This window comes from Mirounga angustirostris, unplaced genomic scaffold, assembly GCF_029215605.1.
Source record: "Mirounga angustirostris isolate CCGP_5_RB_7025 unplaced genomic scaffold, mMirAng1.0.hap1 SCAF_9, whole genome shotgun sequence".
In the NCBI taxonomy this organism is placed as follows: domain Eukaryota; kingdom Metazoa; phylum Chordata; class Mammalia; order Carnivora; family Phocidae; genus Mirounga; species Mirounga angustirostris.
In genome coordinates, this window is record NW_026991717.1 from 50517893 (window position 1) to 50539323 (window position 21431).

The following is a 21431-nucleotide window of genomic DNA, read 5'->3' on the forward strand; positions in this document are numbered from 1 at the left end:
CTAACACCAAAAGAACAGAAAATCCAATTAAAAAATGGTCAGAGGACCTGAGTGGTCATTTTTCCAAAGAAGATACACAGGTGGCTAACAGACACATGACATCACTGATCATCAGGGAAATGCAAATCAAAAGCACCATGAGATACCACCTCACACGAGTGACAATGGCTAGCATCAAAAAGACAAGAAATAACAAGTGTTGACAAGGATGTGGAGAAAAGGGAACCCTTGTGCACTTGGTTTGCCTTTGTAGGAATAGAAGTTGGTGCAACCACTGTGAAAAACACTATGGAGGTTCCTCAAAAAATTAAAAATAGATATTCTATATGATCAGTAATTCCACTAACGCATACTTATACTCCACAAATTAAAAATACTACTTTTAAAAGATACATGTATTCCTATGTTTATTGTAGATTTATTTACAATAGGTAAGATATGAAAGCAATCCAAGTGTCCATTGATAAAAGAATGGATAAAGAAGATGTGGTACATATATTTGGTGGAATAGTCATGAAAAATGAATGAGGTCTTGTCATTTTTGACATGGATCTTCCTAGAGGGCATTATGCTAAGTATGATAAGCCAGACAAAGACAAATATCAAAAGATTTTATTTATATGTCAAATCTAAACAAAACAAAGCCAACAGAAAGACAGACTCAAATGCACGGAACAAAATGGTGGGTGGGAGGATAGGCCAGAGGGGAGGTGGGTGGGGGCATAGGCAAAATAAAGGTTATTAAGAAGTACAGATTTTCATTTATAAAAATAAGTCACAGAAATGAAAAGTATGGGATGGGGAATATAGTCAATAATATTGTAATAACATTTTATGGTGGTAGATGGTGACTACACTTATTGTTCTGAGCACTGAATAATATACAGAATTGTTGGATCAAATGTTGTATACCTGAAACTAATATAAGACTGTATGTTAAATTTTATTTTTAAGATTTTATTTATTTGACAGAGAGACACAGCGAGAGAGGGAACACAAGCAGGGGGAGCGGGAGAGGGAGAAGCAGGCTTCTCGCAGAGCAGGGAGCCCGATGTGGGGCTTGATCCCAGGACTGTGGGATCATGACCTGAGCTGAAGGCAGACGCTTAACGACTGAGCCACTCAGGTGCCCCAAGACTGTATGTTAATTATACATATATACATACATACAATTTGTGCTTTGGAGTTTTAAAAAGTCTTTCTTATCCTGCACTAGAAAGGTATTCTCCTATACTATCATCATTTTTACCTTTTACACTCACCTCTTTCAACTTTTTGAGTTCACATCATATATGGTATTAGGCAAGAATCCAGTTCTTTTTTTCCCTTATCTCCATATGATGAGACTCCATATGATTTTCTTAACACTCTATAATAAGCTATTGTTCCCTTCCCTAATAATATGTGCACAATATCTGGTGTAAAAAAATTGTTTTTGTATTCGTTTAATGAGATTTTTTTCTTATGTGTACCAATAGCTCAGGTAGATTCTGTTAGTGTTCGTATGTATATAGTCGTATCATCCATAAATTACAACAGTTTTTTTCTTTTCCTTTCTAATACATATTCTCTTATTTCTTCAAATATTATGTTATAGAGCATTAATAGGATAATTATCTATACTTCTGAAATGCATACTCCTAAACATCATCTGTTTAACTTTGTTAGCCATATTTTTTTAATGTAACCTTAACTAAATTAAAAAAAAATTGTGTTCCATCCTAGTTTTCTGAGTTTCTTTTTTAATCATAATGAGGCATCAAATTTAAACATATGCTTTTTCTACTTATGTTGAATAAATATATGATATTTTTCTTTTAGTTAAGTACTATAGTGAGTTATATTGATAGATTTTTCTAATGTTGAACCATCCTTGAATTCCTGGAGTAAAATTTCTTGGTCCACTTATAAATATGTCATTTGATATTTTTTTTGGAAAACGTTTCATCAGTGTTTATTAAACACAATGGATTTATCACTTTCTTTGCATGCATTGTCATAATCCATTTTTAGAATCAAGAGTTTACTAGTTTCACTGACAACATACTCTTTTATTATTTTAGAATTCATTAAGTTTTCATTTGTGACTTTATTTTACTTTGTTAGAAAAACTGAAATACACATTGATGAAAACAATGGTCTAATGTTTTAGGCTTTGGATTTTCATGTTTCTTCTTCATCAATACATAAAATATCTCAATATACCACTCATTTTGAGCAATTCCTTTTTATAAGAATTTATATATCACTTATGAAGCTGGCATTTAAGAAGAAATTTCATATTCATAACCTTTCTCCTACATATTTTACAACAAACTTTAAAAGAAAATTAAATTTTAAATGTGTCTGTACTTACTTAGATCTAGTGCTAATACAATAATCCCTCGAGGTAGTGAAAAGGCACTTTATGCGCAGAATGAACACCATTCCCTAAACTAATGCTACTGATTGCATAAGAAAGTCCATTGCTTTAAAAAAAAAAAAAAAAAAAAAAAACCCAACAAAACAATAATAAAACTTAAGAAAAGTCACAGATACTTTCTAGCCAGTTCCTTAATAATCACTATTTAAATAACATCTCAAATTAAAAGTTAAAGAATTAGAATTTTTCTATTTGTAATTTTCAAAGTCATATTTTATTTTTAATTTTCCTTTTATTACTGAGTTATTTAGAATTGGCTAGGGCAAAAGCAAAAGAATAAAACTAAAGAAAGATAACTAAAGCAACTTCTTTGGCTAAACTAACTGGAAAAGTACACAACTAATGCTCAACGCTAGACTTTTTGAAATTTGATACCTTTAAGTTCATGTAAGTTGCCAGTTTAAAATATTCTTGGAAGGTATTTTCTGTCCCAGGAAGTTTACAGAAGATATCTAGGTCAAAACTTTTAAATAAATAGCAGTATACTTATCACATGCTGCATACATACAAACAGATATTTTGATATAGAAGTTCTATTAAATAAGTATTTGCTGATTTCCGCTACTCTATGTGATGCATAGTATTATGTGCTGTAAATTCAATACTAAATAAGACAGATTTTTTTTGTTCTCATTAAACTCAATGTGTACTATGGGAATTAGATAAGTAAAAGGACATTTTAACACATGTGAAAAAAAAAGAGACTGCTTTCTATCACATGGAACAAGATGGCTTACAATGAAGTTTACATTATTTCTAGTAAAACTTTAAAAGTAGAGAAAAGCAGGGTATGGTGCTATTAAGGCCACAGACTGGAACTTGCAAACATAATTCCCACCACAGAAATATTCATTGTGCTATTATTTGTAAAAGTGAAATATTAAAATTGGTATGTACATTGTGGTACATTTATATGATAGGTAGCTATAAAAGAAATCAAAAAACTATTCCTGAACATATTCAGCATAGATTATTCTCAGAAAGTAATAGTGAACTTCAAAAACTGCAGAATTCCTACCAAATAACATTTAGGCAATCTGGTTCTGGAGTTAGCACATGTAACCATAACATTGTATCATACAATGTAGTACATGAGAGATTGGTGGAGATAAAGATGGTACCACAAATGGATAATAGACATGTATATTAATTGTACACAAAATCAATCAGAAAGCTAATCATAACAGAGACTGCCTCAGAAGCAAGAGGCAGGGTAATCTGGGGAGGGAAACAAACAAATATATATATATATATAGTATATATAGGTTATATATTTTTTTATCAATTTATGATGGGATTATGTCCCAATGAACCCATCATAAATTGAAAATGCTGTAAGTAAAAAATGCATGTAATATACCCAACCAGCCATACATCTCATCTTATCCTAGCCTACCTTAAATATGCTCAGAACACTCACGTTAGCCTACAGTTAGGCAAAAGCATCTAACACAAAGACTATTTCATAATAAAGTATTGAATGTCTCATGAAATTTAATGAATAATTACTGAAAGTGACAAACAGAATGGTTGTGTGGGTACAGAATGGTTGACTCAGTCGTTTACCCTTGTGATCGTGTGGGTGAAGTTGCTGTGGCTCACTCTCACTGCCCAGCATCATGGGAGAGGATGGTACCACCTACTGGTAGTTCAGGAAAAGATCAAAATTCAAAATTTCAAGTATGCTTTCTCCTGAATGCCTATCACTTTCACATGATTGTAAAGTCAAGAAATCGTAAGGCGAACCATCCTAAGTTGGAGCCCATCTGTATGTGATTTTCCATAAATAGGTAGGTAGGTAGGAGGTGATAGGTAGGTAGGTAGGCAGGTAGGCAGCAGGCACACAGGTAGGTAGCTAGTCATTCAGCACTATTATATATTAGGCACTAATGTTAGTCTAAGCTCACTTCAAGGAACAAATGATAGTTTTTTTTAAATAAAATACAAACATTTCAAGAGACTTGACAAATATTTTTTTCAGATTTGAGAATTTTTGGCCTATCCTTTCCTGGAAAAGCAGCTATATAAAAAGACAATCTGTAATCTGAAGGCTGCCTTATGAGCATGGAACAACAGCAAGGGGAATTAACTTAATGATCATAATCATATTACCGAGCAAGAAAATATCCATCTTATTAAAGTCCCCATAAGAAGGCCCTCTATTTGTGGGATGGGTGGAACAGACTCTTTAAAACTCCAAATCTCAAATTTAAACAGAAAAATATCCACTTGAATATATTAAATTGAGAATTTCTTGTGTGTACACTGTGACAAAGATAAAGATCACAGATTGTGAAAAATCTTTGCAATGTAGAAGCTGACAAAGGACTAAGAGACTCAAGAATATTAACCAGAAAAAGACAAAAATTCTATTTTTTAAAAATAGGCACAAGATATAAACAGGTAATTTATAAAAACAGTCACTCAAAAAGCTAATGAAGTTATGAGAGGATTCTTAAACTCATTATTAATTAAAGAAATATAATTAGAATATTGGGTGAGTTTGTAGATTATCTCATGTGTCTTTATGCAAGAGATCAATCACCTATGTCCACACTGCCATATTTGAGTTCTTAGTTATGTTAAATTGAAAGACAAACATACAACTGGGTGATTCAGCCAAGATGAAGGTTATTCCTTGAGTGTGCAGCCAGCCTCTGGAGAGCACACTTCTGTTTTGTTCCTCTAACTGCAGCTACTTTGACTTTTCTCTTAAATCTATTTTTCATTTTTACTCCAAGCACTATTTTTAAATGGTTCTTCAAAAACCCCTTTGGAGAGAGAAAGTATGCTTCCACATTTAAATAATCAGAATTATACTGTGTCTAACAACCCTGAAATGCCTGGTTTTTTAGTTTCAGGCATTACTTCATCTAAAGATAAAAGAGACGTAGCATGAATATTAAAAATATATCTTGATGAAGAAACTATGAAATGAAGAGGCTCAGTAGTGCATGAAAAGCTACAAAAATAATAATCAGGAAAGCCAGGATTTGAACTCAAGGGTTTTGACATCAGAGACCATGTTCTTGACCACAGACTTTGAAGTGGAATCATTAAAAGAGGCTATGAATCGCTAACATAGTGCTGTTTTTTATAAAATTTGTTTTTATTAATTAATTACTTTATCAACCCTACTCTTTGTCAGGCACAGTGTTGAACACTGGAGCTACAAAGATGAAACTCACAACCTAGTGTAGAAGACAGGCCAAACAGCTATTATATTATTTTGTGCCTATTCAATTTCAGCATGATGAGTGCACTGGTGAGAACATGTCAGGGTATTATGAGAGTAGGAACACCTAATTTGGCTAGGAGAGGCCCTAAAAGCTTTCTGAAGAAATAGCCAGATGAGCTAGAATTAGCCATGAAGGAGGTGAGGGGAGGTAAAACACTCCAGAAACGTAAAGACAATGCAGACGAAGGCATCATGGAGTTTAGTGCATTGAATCATAGAATGCAAGGTGGAAATGAGGTTGAAATAAGGAAAGACAGAGCTCAGATCTAGGAGGGCCTTTGGATAATGGCAAACTGTTTGGATTTAATCCCATAAGTGAAAGGGATTACAGAGTTAAAAATAAGAGAGTCACAAAAACATGGATATATTTTAAATAGTTTGGGTGGCAGGGTGGAAACTGATTTGAAGGTCAATGAGTCAAAATAAACTAAGTTGTGCTATGGTAACAAGTAAATCTCCAAATCTCAATGAGTTAATGCAATAATGGATTATTTCTTAAATATCCAAAGTCTGAAGCTAGCTGAATAGCCCTCCTTCACCTGGTAGCTATACCATCTAGAATGTGTGTACTCCAGGTTACTGCAGCAGAGGAGAGAGGGCTGGAGAAAAGCACTGGAATGTTTTCACACTGGGACTGGATCAATTTCTCCCATATCTCATCATCCAGGACCCTGTGGTATGATTCAGTACAACTCCAACAGGCTTTAGGCAAGCACTTGAGTGTCTATCACAGAATAGAGCACTCCTTTCTCTCTTGTTTATAATAGACCAAATATACCTATAAATTATTATTGTTTGAAAAAAATTATGTTTATTCATTTATTCAATTCATTCAACAAATGCTTTCTTGAGCACCTACTATGATCCAGGCATTCACATAAGTATCACGGGGTCCAACATTGTTCTTGTGGGTAAACTCTTATTTGACTCTCCATTTCCATGATGATATGTGCAAAAGACAGAGCGACAGAGTAAGTGGAGTGGAAAGTGTAATATGGGCCAGATCCTGCATCTTACAGGCAATTGTGAGGACTCTGAGTTTGACTTAAAAGAAGGGACTTTCAAACATTCTGTGCAACAGAGAAACATGACTTACTTTTTAAAAGGATCATTCTTGCTGCTCTACTGAGAATAGATGTAGGATGGTAGGGTGCAAGCACTGATCTCTACTAAGAAGTTACGTAGTAATCCAAATGAGCAATGGTGATGGCTCAGATCAGGAAGGAAGCATGGAGATGGTCAGATTCTGGATATATTGTGAAGATAAAGTATTTAGTTTTGAAGATAAAGTCATCAGGATTTGAGGATAATTTAGATATGTGGTGTGAGGAAAAAAGGTCTTACACTCCCAGGAGAAGAGCCCTGCAGTCCACTGAGGGGAGATGAACCTTTATCATTAAAACTTTTCTGAGATGGTTTCAGAAGGGCTCTAGAGAGTATTAGTTTCCCAAATTATTCAGATCCAATAGGTGCTTCCTTTAGAATTTCAAATGATAACAATGTTTATGGAAAAGTCTTTTTCTTAGATGGAAAGTTTAGCTCCAAATACTTCATTTTCCCAAACTCACAAGATTTCTTATAAAATCTGTATAGATCTCTCTACCTAAAAAGAAAACTGGTTGGCAAATTACAAAAATGTCTTTGTTTTGGGGCGCCTGGGTGGTTCAGTCGTTAAGCAACTGCCTTCGGCTCAGGTCATGATCCCAGGGTCCTGGGATCGATCCCCGCATCAGGCTCTCTGCTCAGCTGGGAGCCTGCTTCTCCCTCTCCCACTCCCTCTGCTTGTGTTCCCTGTTTCGCTGTCTCTCTCTCTCTGTCAAATAATAAAATCTTAAAAAAAAAAAAAGACTTTGTTTTTAAAGCCAAGTCAGCAAATATTAAGCTATGCTAGATTCATTTTGATGTGACACCTCATTTACTTTCTGTTAGGGGCATGTTTACTTTTGGGACCTGCCCATATTTGTATATCTTTTATAAAAATAAAACTCTTCATGCTATTTATTAATAGTAGTAGTACAGTAGAAAGACGCTAAATAAGGTACACCACATTGGTGATTTGGTTCATCCACTGGGTATGAAATAGTAGAACTGCAGATCATATTTAAGTTGAATTTTGATGAAGGCAGAAAATGGGGGAACATTTTAGACATATAGGACAAATGAATGCATGGACATAAAAGAGGATGGCCAATTCATGAAAATAATAGAATTTAGGGCTCATGTGAGGGGACAGTAGGTTTGGAGTTACAAGGAGTAAGATACTGAGGCTGGTAAGGTTTGATAAGATCGATTATGAAGTTATATATGGATAACATACCTGCTATAACAAGTTTCAATTTTACCTTTTAGTTAAAATAAAGACGATGTTGAAAACATAAAAGAACTGAAGAGACTTATGGGAGGAAGGTAGTAGAGAATAGACAAAGGGAAGCCATTAGAAAGCCACCCAACAGAAAAGCACAGTTGAGAGACAATTTAATCATTAGAAATCCAAGAGAACTAAGTTTATAAACTACAGCACATCTAGCAGGAATAATAAGCTAAAGTTATGAACAGTTATGTAGTTATACATTGTTGTCTTATAAAATGAAAAACTCCATTTAATTTTTTTCTCCTACTAGGCCCAGGAAGTCAGAAAGTTTTAATACTGTAAGAATCCCAGCTTGAAACCTAGCTTAAAAGAGTCCCACTTGCTTTCATCCAATGTATACTGTCTAGAATCTGCCCCACTCAAGTAACCAAGAAGTTCCAGAGGCAATTGTGAAGTTTTCAATATCAAGTGGAGTGACTGCTTTCTTCAGGAAAGTGGATAGGCAATAAAGACATATTAAAAAGGCATCCCCAAACATCAGTGTTACAGAAGTGATAGCAATGAATAAATCATTGTGTGCATTAGAAAACTTCAATGCAACAAAACGACGTATCACATATAAAGAGGGAAGTAGTATTTATGAAATCCCATAACCAACAAAGGATTAGTATCCAAAATCTATTTTAGAATTTGTTTACAAATTCATAAGTAAAAGACAAGCCCATAGAAAATTCAGCAAAGGGTTAATAGGCAATTCACAGAAAATAAAACTGAAGTGTTTATTGAGCATATGTGAAAATATGTTCAAATGGACCACTGTGAGTGTTGGTCTCTGAAGGAAGAGGAGGGAGGAAAATTCCATTTGGAGAAAGTACAAAGGGAAAGGCTGCTCTATGTGTAACATTTAATACCTTTAGACAATAAAGAGCAGAGCAAATTATTACTAAATGCTAACATTTGGTGATCTGGGTGGCAATCATATGTATGTTTGCTTTGCTTTCTGTATTTTCTTTTGTATTTTTGAAATATTCTTTAATAATAAATTTGCATATATGATGATTTTACCATCCTTTATATAAATATTTCCCCATCTATCACTTTTATGAGGTAAAATGGTAAGAAGGGCAGTTATGAGTTAGGGGAAGAACATAAGAGTCGAGTTGGAATCCTAAATTCTAGTCCCAAATCTGCCACTTGACCACTGTGTGACCCTGAGCAAATTACTTAATTGTTCTGAAACTGACTCCTCACTTGAAAAACTTAAAAACAAAAACAAAAACCCAGTATCTACCTTTAGTACATAAAGTTATTTTAAGGAGTGAATTACTTCATGTAAATGAAAGTGATATGATATTCATATGTGATGAAAAGATATTGGGAATTCTCAAAACCCACAGTTAATGTGAAATTAATTGAACATATTTTCCCATTTAGGATCATTCTAAACTTATAGAAACATTATAAACAAAAAAGAGACATGTATCTTTTCTTACCAGGTCTATTAGCTGAGAATAGAGTTCATGGCAATTGTCAAAAATATACTTGTATGTAGAATCCAGGCAGGCTCTAACACAGTCCTTCACCACCATGCTGGCCTTCGGGGGGCTTTGCAGCTCCAGAACCTGAGAGACAAATTATTTTCTTAAATTCAAAAATAGAAGATTGCAATCCAGTATAAACAACTTAAACAACCTCAATAAATGTTTTTAGTTGATTTTTCTATGTTCAGGAAAAATGTGGTCTTAGCAATGTTTTAAATGTGTAAGTATTTACTTTAACTTCTTGATAATGGATCATAGTTGTGAAAATGATCATAGCTGTAAATATTCAACTAGAAACTCTTAGAGCAACCAATCACATTATTCAACCACCTATACTTTTCAATAATTCAACAATTATTTATCACCTACTATATGCCTGACAATGGTTATATTGCAATGAACAAAAGAAATAAAAATCCCTTGGGGCGCCTGGGTGGCTCAGTCGTTAAACGTCTGCCTTCAGCCCAGGTCATGATCCCAGGGTCCTGGGATCGAGCCCCGCATTGGGCTCCCTGCTCCGCGGTAAGCCTGCTTCTCCCTCTCCCGCTCCCCCCGCTTGTGTTCCCTCTCTCTCTGTCAAATAAATAAAATCTTTAAAAAAAAAAAAAAAAAAGAAAGAAATAAAAATCCCTTTCCTCATGGAGCTAAACAGTAAAATATATTACATGATGATACACACTGAAAAGAAAAATAAAACAGAGAAGAGGGGACAAAAGTGTTTCAGTGGAATTGTATTAATAGGATACAATAGTAGGTGAATTTAAAGAAGAGAATGGGCCCAGGGGGAACATTTATATCTAGACTATTTTTACAAACCTTAGCTTTGAGTAAGGTGGGAAGGAAATGGACTGTTTCAGCAGAAGAGCAAAGTGACCTAACTGAACGATCTTTTTTTTTTTCTTTTTTTAAGATTTTATTTATTTATTCATGATAGAGAAAGAGGCAGAGGCAGAGGGAGAAGCAGGCTCCCTGCAGAGCAGGGAGACTGTTACGGGACTCTATCCCAGGACCCTGGGATCATGACCTGAGCCAAAGGCAGATGCTTAACCAACTGAGCCACCCAGGCACCCCTGAACTATTTTTTAAAAGTTTCCCTTAGGCTGCCCATGATGGTCTATGGAAAAAGTAGAAAGACCAGTGATGAGAACAGTGCAAGAAATCAGTCAATATAGTGCTTGCACTATGGTGTTAAGCTAGGAGCTGTTTAGAAGAAACCATATTCTGGTTAGTTTGGGAAGGAAGAACTAATAGGATCTGCTGACAGACTGGATGATTGGTGTGAGAGAAAGAGAGCAGTTGGGACCCTATGGTTTTAGCCTGAGCAGTTGGTACAATGGAGGGGCAAAGCTGTGCACAGGAAATCAGGAACTCGGTTTCAGACAAGAACGAACAGGTTGTTGTGCACAAAAATAGATTTCAAGTAGATATTTGGATATATGAGTTTAGACTCATGAAGCTGTCTGGGGCTTGAGATACAAATTTAGAAATTATTAGCTTGGGGGGCCTGGGTGGCTCAGTTGTTAAGCATCTGCCTTTGGCTCGGGTCATGATCCCGGGGTCCTGGGATCGAGCCCTGCCTCGGGCTCCCTACTCGGCAGGAAGCCTGCTTCTCCCTCTTCCACTCCCCCTACTTGTGTTCCTGCTCTCGCTCTCTGTCAAATAAAAAAAATCTTAAAAAAAAAAACCAAACCACAATTTGTCATTTCTCATAAAGTTAATCATACATTTATCAAATGATCCAGGAACCTCGCTTCAAGACAAGTGAAAGTTTCTGTTTATACTAATAATATGTACATAAGTATTTTTAAGAGTTTTATTTATAACGCAAACCAGGAACAACTCAAATGCCTGTAGTGTGTACATAACCAAGGATTACTACTCATCAAAAAAAGGGAACAAACAGCTGATACACTCAACAAGATAGATGAATAGCCCATGTGTCATGCTATATAGTGTATTATTTCATTTACATGATGTTCTGGAAAAGGTAAAACTATAGGGGGACAACAACAGATTGGTGGTCACCAAGGGCTTGGAGAGGGGTTGAGTATAAAGGAGCAGCTCGAGGGGATTCTGGAGGACTATGGAACTGTTTTACATGTTGAGTGGAGTGGTGGTTACACTCTACACCAAAACTCATTGATCAGTACAACAAAGGAATGAATTTTACTGTCTGTAATGAGAGAAGAAAATGGGAGGATGAAATTTTTTCAAAAGATACTGGGAGATTAGAAATTGGGAAGAAAACATGAAGAGGATGATTTTGAGGAGTTTTGGTATTAAAGGAAAAGAGGAATTAGGGTATAGCAGCTGGAGAAGGAAGGGGACTGGATCATTGAAGAGAGTGGGGAGGACTGTGCACCAAGGTTTTATTACTTAAGAGGGGATGAAATCAATTGCACAGGTGGAAGAGATGGCCTTTTCTAGGAGAACAGACAGCTAATCAATAGGAATTAGAAAAGAAGGAAGAGTATATGGACACAGATGCAGGTATGTAGATAGATGGCGGGGGGGGGGAAACGGGAGGACCATGTGGTCTGAGCTTGAGGAAGCTCTCCAGCCTTTGTTCCCATTTTGCCACAGTGCTGATGACTGGCATCGCCTGTCAATAAAGGAACATCTCCCTCTGAGCCTGGCTGGAGGCTTACTCTCATTCTCTACATACTGTTTTGGCAGCTGTTGCCAGGAGATCAGAATGGATAGAAATTCTATTTATCCCAGTCACCCAATTTAACTCTGATTTTAAGCCAAATGAATTTTACCTGAACTTTAAAAAATCTAAATGATTGCTGATAGAGTATGGCTTTGTTTTCTGTCTCTCATATTACACAGTACCATTTTTAGTGCTTCTAGTGAAAATAATCATGGGCAACTGAAAATTATATATTTTTTTCTGTACAGGAATTTTCTGAATAAACATCATAAAAGATCAAAACTTTTTTAGCCCATAGCCTGACAAGTAGTTGTAGGAAACACTTTACATGAATTGTCCTGCTAGCCAAATTATGATTGTAGAGATTTTGCTGTTAAGACAGAAGAGAGATCTAAAAAGAAATCTCTGCATAGTTTGGTAGATGGCAGTTAGTTATACTAATGATTTAAGCAATCAAATCTATTCCTATATAGTCATTTCCAGGGCTGAAAATGAGAGTTGCCACCACTGGGGCAAGCTTAAAAGAATCAGCTATACTCTCTTGGGATGAAAAAGTCAGCAAGACATCGGAGTTAAAACTAAAATAAGAAGTCAACTCATTTCCATTTAGCACTCTTAGGGATTTTTTTTTTTTAGTAAGTGCCATGTTTATTTAAGATGGATTTAATTTAAAACTACATTTGAGCCAAATGTATCAGAATATTTTAGGTGTTTAGGATAATCCCTTTCAAACACCTTAGACTGGAGGATTCACTTAGCACTGGAAAAGTCTTCACAGCATCATTGCTAGGGTTGAATGGTAGCGATCAAGAGATGAGTAAAAAACAGACTTTAATGGGGAATGAATGTGTTATGTGATACCAGGATAGCGACAAATAAAATAAGGTACCTTCATCCTAAAAAAGGTGATACTTGTTAGCAGGTCAACAGTTGATTTTAGGTCTTGCAACCGTTCAGCGTTGCTGGCAGGAAAGTTTTCCTGGTTAATTAAGAAATAGAAAATGGGTAAATTATCAGCCTTAAGCCTGTGATGGGAAAATAAATTAAAACTAACTTTCTGGGAAGGAAAATGGGAAGAGAACTGTGTAAAATTATAAAAATATCCCGATAGTATTCTTACAACATCTTATCATAAAACATTATAAAAAGTAAACAATTTGGAAATATTCTCTCTTGGAAAGCCACATCCTTCTATTTATTGCCACAGTGCAATAAAAATACACAAAACAGTATCATTCATGCAGTGTTATCGTTCATCTTTGTTCATATAATAGTTTTGCTACTAAAAGTGGAATTTTGCTACTAAAACTAAAAGTTTTGCTACTACATGGACAGCATGTAGTTGGAAATATTTTTTTGTAATTTTCTCAAGATGGGTAATTTTTCCCAAAAAAACTTTGGGAACTTTTACATGTGCTACATTTAGAGTCACAAAGAAATTCTTAAAAGTTAAAAGAAAAATCAGACTACATGGCAGCATATCTCCTGGAAGTACTCTGGATTTCCACAAACTTGTTAGTGCGATTTGGTAGAAATGTGATAGAAAAATAAAAATGCTCAGAACTTTGTAGAGGGAAGGTATAATTATGAAAATGTTTGATCTAAGGAACAATTTTCACATTGAGAAATTTCTCATTTTAACTTGCTTTCAGATTGGCTTTTTAAAGAGCAATTAGAAAAACCACAAGTAATTTTTAAATATTCACAAACTCACAGAGAGTTATAGTGTCCAAACAATGACAAATGAGGTGGCCTCCAGGCCCTTTTGGCCTCCAAACACCTTTTTCATTGCCTGCATAGCAGTTGTCTTCTACCAGTGTTGGCCCCAGTTCCAACAGGAAGGGTGAATTTGACAAAATGTGGTTTTAAAATTTCCAGAAATATGCAATTAAGATATCCATCAGTCATGAACTTAAACATGAACGCAGACGATCTACATATGTACAGATATGAAATGATGTTTTAATTATTAAAGAATGCAACAATTACTACAGATTTTTCTGTAAACTTTATAACTAAATGTTTTGTAAATATGTATATTTACATACACACATACATGAATATATTTGTGTGTGTGTGTGTATTTTGTGTGTTTCACCTGGAGGTGAAGTATAGAAGAGTTGACAAGAACTCTGGACAACTTCAAAAGAGCACATTGTACTGATCTAGAAAGAGTGAATTAAGCAATGAGTCCAAGTAGGCATCTTAAAAGCTGGGGAAATATTAGCAGGATATCTCAGTAACAAGGGGTGAGCTTTCAGGATGAGGACTCTGCCACATGTCTACCTCATGGATTAGCTGCCACTCAATCTGATTGCTATTATAAAAATTATAAAATTAAAGCTACACATAGTAACACACATGTTACTAATGTAGGCTTATGTGGGGCAAGGTCCCTGAACAAAGGACTGCAGCTTGCTTACTTAGGGGACTTTTTCCAGTGTGACAGAACCTGAGATCCCAAGACCAGCATTTTTACTTTCCCATTACACAGTGGATGATTTTTTACAGTACGACAAGAAAGCATCTCAGCCAAACATGACATTTTACCTTCAGGCAGATAATTTTGTACATACCCTATACTTTGACAGGTCAATCCTTAAAGAGTTATGCAACTGGTCCAGTAGTTTTATGAATTTTTCCCTCTGTACGAAGCAAACACAAAATAGGAGAATGGAAATAAATGGTCATTCTAAATGTAGTCCTCCCAACAACTCTTTAAGTTATTGTTCTCATTCTATAGAAAGGAAGGTTCAAAGATGTCAATGTCAAGCATTGGTATGTCACATACCAGCTCTATCATCTTAGATATATATATAGAGATGTCTATATCTAAGATGATAGAGCTGGTATGTGACATACCAGGTCTTCAAATTCAGATCTCTTTGACACCAAATCCAGGCTCTTGCCCATAAGCCACAGGGCCTTTCTGTGATGAATAAGAAAATATCCAGAAAGTTGTGTACTTTGCAAAGAGTGCAGACAACTGAATTGCCACTGTACTAATTCACACCACTATGAGTCAGCAAGAAAAAACATGACCCACTCCTCTTCCTATCCCCACACACCACAGTACCTCCCCAGAAAGAAATGATTGTTTTTTTAAAATTTCTCCTACCTATGGAAGTGGGAATAGCTATTGTTCTCATCAAGAACAATTTCAAAAAGCATTTTCCTTTTGGTGACAAGCACAGACTTCATAATCTGAAACTATCGATCACCTTTAAAGTATGTTTATGATTTAGTGTTTTAAAAGAAGTATAAAATGTCAAGCCAAAAAAATTACTGATGCTTCCCTCTGAGGCAGTATCAAGGGTGGACTGACCTCTTCATAGGCTTGAAGATAAGGCGTTTGCTTATAAGTGGAAGGATGAAGTTGTGTTGATTAAATACGTTAGATAAGATAAAATCATCAAAATCACAAATTTTATAGGACAGACAATCCCCCATTCTGAGTCTCAGATTTGGAATCAAAAACGAAAAAAAATATGGGAGTGTAAGTAAGTAACATTAAAGGTCTCAGCCTACATTACTATTCTGTAAATAACAAATTGCACTTCGGAGGATAATGGGCAAAATAGAAACTTTCCTAATACTTTCACGTATAAAGTGGAAAGTCCCTTGAAGTCCCTGATTTTGATGAAGTGAGCTGAATATTAACAGAAGTTGATGAATAGTTCCTAAGTTGAAACTCCCATTTTCTGAAAAAACTGCCCTTATTAGTTTCATACATCAGACAATAAAGCTTGATATTACCTCTGTGTTAACCCCCTGTGGAGCCAATGAAAGAGCTTAAGAAATGAATCGTGCCTTCAACATGCTTGCCATCTTTTTACGCAGAGAAGACTCTTTGGTAAAGCTATTGAAAAATACAGATGAGTAAGGTCTTAGATTTTTCTTTCTCACTCTTCATCATACCTTCCCAGGGGAAGAGGTGAACTATGCCGTCCTTTTATTAACCCCCATCCTGCAACCACCTGGATAAGTAGCTCTCAATCAAAATAGAAAAATTTAAGAGCCACTACCATCATCAGTTTAGGTCACAGCAAAGTGAATTGTAAAAGTTAATGTGTTCATGTCATGTCTCGGAATGCTTTATCTGACCTCTGTGACTGGTACAAATCATCAAGACAGCTGACATGACCCTAGTCCTCCATGCTAATGCCCAAATCACTGGGCCTCTTATATCCACTAGGACTTACTGTTCTGGTTGTCTGCTTGATATCCATTTTTCCATTCTTCCTTACTAAGAGAGCCTCATGAGTCATAGGTGTCCGTTATGAAATACCTACCTTCCCAGACCTCTTTTCTTTTAGCAATGGCCATGCAGTAGGACTTTGGCTAATGAGATACATATAGTTTATTAGAGGGGATGGACTCAGCTAGCATATTGTCAACGAATTATTATTTGAAAAGATTCTAAAGGAGAGTTTGGCAAACACTGCTGTATTAGTGTTTGCTATGTAATTCTTTGCCAGGCTTTTCTCCCTGGGTTTCTCTCCTTTCTCCCCCCTGAAACTCAGACTAGACACAAGAAGGTAAAATAGCCGTGGGACCATCAGATGAAAAGCTAAACAAGCGATGATGCCTGGTGGGGCAGGAAGCTGAGAGCCCCCATGCCTCCCTTTAGCCCTGTCTGCCCACCCTTCAAAAAATTACAATCCTGAGCAGCCACACTAGCCCTGAATTCCTTATTACCTTTGGACTTAGGTTACATAGGAAAAAAAAAAAAATTACTTAAGTTTGTTAAGTTTGCTTCATGCAGCCGAACAGAATTCTGACTGACACAGATCACACATGTGGTCTTCCTACATAAGTCTTCAGTGCCCAGCTGGAAAATTTACATTCAAGGAACACAGAAAAATGTGGAGAAAACTGCCAGGCTTGTTGTCACTAAATCCCAGACAATATCAGATGACGTGAAATTAAAAGTGTGCTACTGATTGAATTTCCATAGAGATTCTTTAAACAGCAGGACAGCTTGAAATTTAATTTTATTTATCATGTTTCTATTTACGTAGAGTGAGACTGCCTTTGCAAGAGCGGAGGAGGCCCACGTCCTGCACCGTGTGACTTGAGGAATAACAGAAGACTGGCTGATTAAAAAACGATTCTCCTGCGGGGGCGTGCCCACAACATCTGAACCCGCCCTGTCACTCCGTTCTTCCTGTCAGGTAAGGTCTACACATGCCTGGGATTTGGTAGTGGCCACATCCATCATAATACAGCTGTCAGTTATCAAAAACCTAGGTTTAATTAGTTGATAAGAATAATTCTAGACCAGGGGTCAGAAAGCTGTCTGGAAAGAGCCAGGCAGCAAATATTTTCAGCTTTGTCGCCTGTCACAACTATAAAACTCTGCCCACTGCAGTACAGTAGCTCCCAGAGACGATACAGAAACGCAGGGCAGGGCTGGTCTCCCAGCAAGTCCTGTTTCTTGGACAGTGAAATTTGAATGTCATATAATTTTCATGTGTCATAATGATGAGGGAACAGAAGGCAAGCTGAGGACAAAGCAGAAGCTGACACCCCACACCACCACCCCCACCACGGGATATATGTGACATTCCTCAGGCACTCCTGGCTGCCCTAAAGGAAAAACAAATAGTTAATTTATAGAGATCACAATCCTACAAGACAGGAGTCTCCCTCAGTTTACAAATGTCTTAGCAATCTACAAGAACAAAGCATTCCTATCATCAATAACCTAGCTTCCAGAAGGAAATGTAGATACAATTAAATGTCTTTATGACCTGCAGCCCATCATCGACAGATACTTGAAGTGGGCAGAGTGTTCCTCCAGGAAGTTCCCAACTATCTTAATGTTAATGCCTTACTAGAGAGGGTAAACAACCTTAACTTGACAATGGCAAGGCTTCTGGTATCCTTTGAGTCTTCTTTAGCATATGAAAGTTCTTTCTGAAACCTCCCTTTTTCCTTACCTCCCCCAACCCCATATTATATAATCAGCCACCCCTCACAACCCCGGGGCAGCAGCTCCTTCTGCCCACAGGTCCTGTCCCTGTGCTTTAATGAACCACCATTTTGCACCAAAGACACCTCAAGAATTCTTTCTTGGTCATTGGCTCCAGACTCCACCCCACTGAACCTCACCTATATTCCCAAACCCCGTCAGTAAAACGACAGTCTTCTTTGGATATTTTTTAACCATTTAAAATGTGGAAGCCGTTCTTATCTCCGGGACCCATACAAAACTAGCTGGGGGGCTGGTTGTAGCCCAAGAGCACAGGGGAGATTTTGAGGAGGGGGAGGCAGTTGTTACCCCACAAGTGTATTCAAATCAACAAGAAATGTCAATGTACTGCCCTGGGATCCTGGGAACTGGAGAAGGGAAAGTCTTCATAAGGAAGGGGTGTGAAAACCTCTGCATCAGCCTCCGCTTCTCTCTTCCATTTCTTTGTTTCTCAGTATCTCAGGCCAGAAGCAGGGGCCGATTTAAGTTGAAGCTGATGACACTTCAGCCCTGGGGGCCCTCACTTCAGCTTCCCCAGGAAGAGCTCTAGCTATGTGTTCACATGATCTCAGGGTTTTGTAAATGTCGTAAAAATAGGATGAAAATTATTCTGACTTGGACCAGCTAACTGTAAGTACTTTGTTTTCCGGAACATATCAAAAGCAGTAATTCATTAAGAAGAACAGAACATTTCAAATAGAAATTACACATAACCTATTTTGATATTTTTTGGTAATTTAGTTAATCATGGGAACATACTGGAAGTTGGTCTACATTTCTTGTTGATTTGAGATTAATACTGGTATCAACAGATATCATAAAATTATAAAATGTCACTACAATGATGGTATAAGTGACAAACTAATAAATGTAATCAATTCAAGGAGTATTTAAGCAGTCACTTCACAGGCAAGCCGGAAAAACCCTGAGATGGTACTCTTCGCTGACCCAGAGAGCCTCAACATCTCCCTCAGTTTGACTGAACTTTAGAAATAGGTTTCTTCCTGACTCTAGGCCCTGATTTCTTTTTTTTTTTTTTTAAGATTTTATTTATTTTTTCATTAGAGACAGAGAGAGAGAGGCAGAGGGAGAAGCAGGCTCCCAAGGAGCAGGGAGCCTGATGCGGGACTCCATCCCAGGACCCTGAGATCATGACCTGAGCCGAAGGCAGACGCTTAACCATCTGAGCCACCCAGGCACCCTCTCTTTTTTTTTTTTTATTAGAGCATTCTCTTTAAAAAAACTTACACTTGTAAATTCTTTCTCTGCCCCTTTGAAATGTAAATCTTTTTTTGAAATGTAAATCTCTTTAAAAGCCTCTTGCCAGGTTGCTTTACAACCCAGGAATGTCTTCCTCAAGTACTTCGGAGCTATCAAAGGGATAGTATCTGCATCTCTCAGCCTCGGTGGGGAGGGTAGGAGACTAATTTTGTGGGTGTAAAGTAGCAAGCACAGATAGCCTCATTACAGATAAAGATATTTGCACACCCAAGAATAAGTTAATGCGCTGGACACATGCCACTGATCAACCTTCCCCTTAATATCCTCAGGTATTTTTTTCTCCAGCTTATTCCAGCTCTTAAAAACTGTTTAAAAAGGGGCACCTGGGTGGCTCAGTCATTAAGCGTCTGCCTTTGGCTCGGGTCATGATCCCAGGGTCCTGGGATCGAGCCCCGTATTGGGCTCCCTGCTCGGCGGGAGGCCTGCTTCTCCCTCTCCCACTCCCCCTGCTTGTGTTTCCTCTCTCGCTGTGTCTCTCTCTGTCAAATAAATAAATAAAATCTTTAAAAAAAAAAAAACTGTTTAAAAACAAAACAAAACAAAACAAACAAAACTCTTTTAGTACATCTAAGCTCACAGTGAGCCATAGCTTCTCTCACTACGGTAACAGTCTCAAATTGTTTTCATTGCCTGTTTAACTCTCTGGTGCAATTTTTGCTTTGGCATCACATATGAAAGAAACATAATATTTTCCCAAACTTGATGGAAGTCATTAAAATGTGGCATTATCAATGAATCGTGAAGTTAATAGAAACTTTTCTAAAACGTCAAATTAAAAAGTCTGATCAACTCAAAAAAGTTTGATCAACTCTGCTAAAGACTGCATTATTTTTTCAACAAAAAATTATATTTCAAGATTTTCATCGTATGAAGAAGTAATCAAAGAATCTGCAATCAAAAATTCTAGAAAGACTTTTAAAGAGATGTATCAGGAAGTTAATTAATGAAAATACTATCTTGTTTTTCTGGAATTTGTAATGTTTGTGGTGTCATATTATAGTAACTTACAATTCACTGGGATTCATTTTTTTTTTTTTAAAGATTTTATTTATTTGACAGAGAGAGACACAGTGAGAGAGGGAACACAAGCAGGGGGAGTGGGAGAGGGAGAAGCAGGCCTCCTGCCGTGCAGGGAGCCCAATGTGGGGCTCAATCCCAGGACCCTGGGATCATGACCCGAGCCGAAGGCAGACACTTAACAACTGAGCCACCCAGGTGCCCCGGGATTCATTTTTTATTAGAAATAAATATTACTTTTCTATTCACAATTTGTATTCTTCAGAAAAAGAGTCCAATCAAATTACATAAGGTTGAGGCAGCACAAAACCTAGATCCACCTTTGCCCAGAACCAATCATTTGTCAAGTCATAAAAGAAACCATTTCTTCTAACATGTTTCCCACACCCGTTTTCTCCTTTGCCACATCACTTCATTTTCTACAAGCCATGGTCCTCGTGCACCATCACTTTGCCCTGTCAGGACTAACACATCAGCCCTATCACTAATTTCCATCTAGTCCTCCTGTGTGCAACACCAGAACTGGTTTACTCATTCCTCCTTTCTTCAGTGTGGCTTCCTATAGTTCTGAGACTGGAAAACTAAGCACCACATTTGCCAAACTCCTTTGCAAGTTCATGCAATTATGTTAGTTCCTGCCTATTAGATGCATGTGTACTGCTATGTTTGGGAAGCAGACAGGAGATGGAGGCCCACTTCCGGCTTCCGGTTTTACTTCTGCTGCTAAGTCAAGTCCTGGAGACATTCATTTCCCAGTCTCTGGTCACTAGCTCTGTGGTTCAAAAAGATAGCTTCATTAGCAGAAGCAGCTTTCTGATTCCTCACCTTCCTGACTCTAAGCAAGCTCACACCTTCTCTTGCAAATCAGTTTCACTGCAATATTTTGAGAATTATTACAGAAGAATCTTCCTCCAGTCCTTCACATGGTATTATAAGCATCTAATGCCCTGTGTCAAATCCCTTTCTACTGAAAGTTTCTAGGATGGTTTCTATT

The 21431-nt window shown here is 36.9% G+C and overlaps 1 protein-coding gene across 2 annotated transcripts in view; it reads right to left on the reverse strand.

Annotated features, from left to right (window-relative positions):
* The window catches only part of UNC13C (unc-13 homolog C), a 564880-nt gene that overhangs the window by 255214 nt on the left and 288235 nt on the right, over window positions 1-21431 (reverse strand). For both annotated transcript variants that reach the window (XM_064570458.1, XM_045900049.2), the window contains 3 exons: window positions 14742-14810; window positions 13055-13144; window positions 9465-9593 (listed from right to left, as the gene is read on the reverse strand). In XM_064570458.1, the coding sequence (XP_064426528.1) occupies window positions 9465-9593; window positions 13055-13144; window positions 14742-14810 (288 nt within the window). The remainder of the gene's footprint in view (window positions 1-9464; window positions 9594-13054; window positions 13145-14741; window positions 14811-21431) is intronic.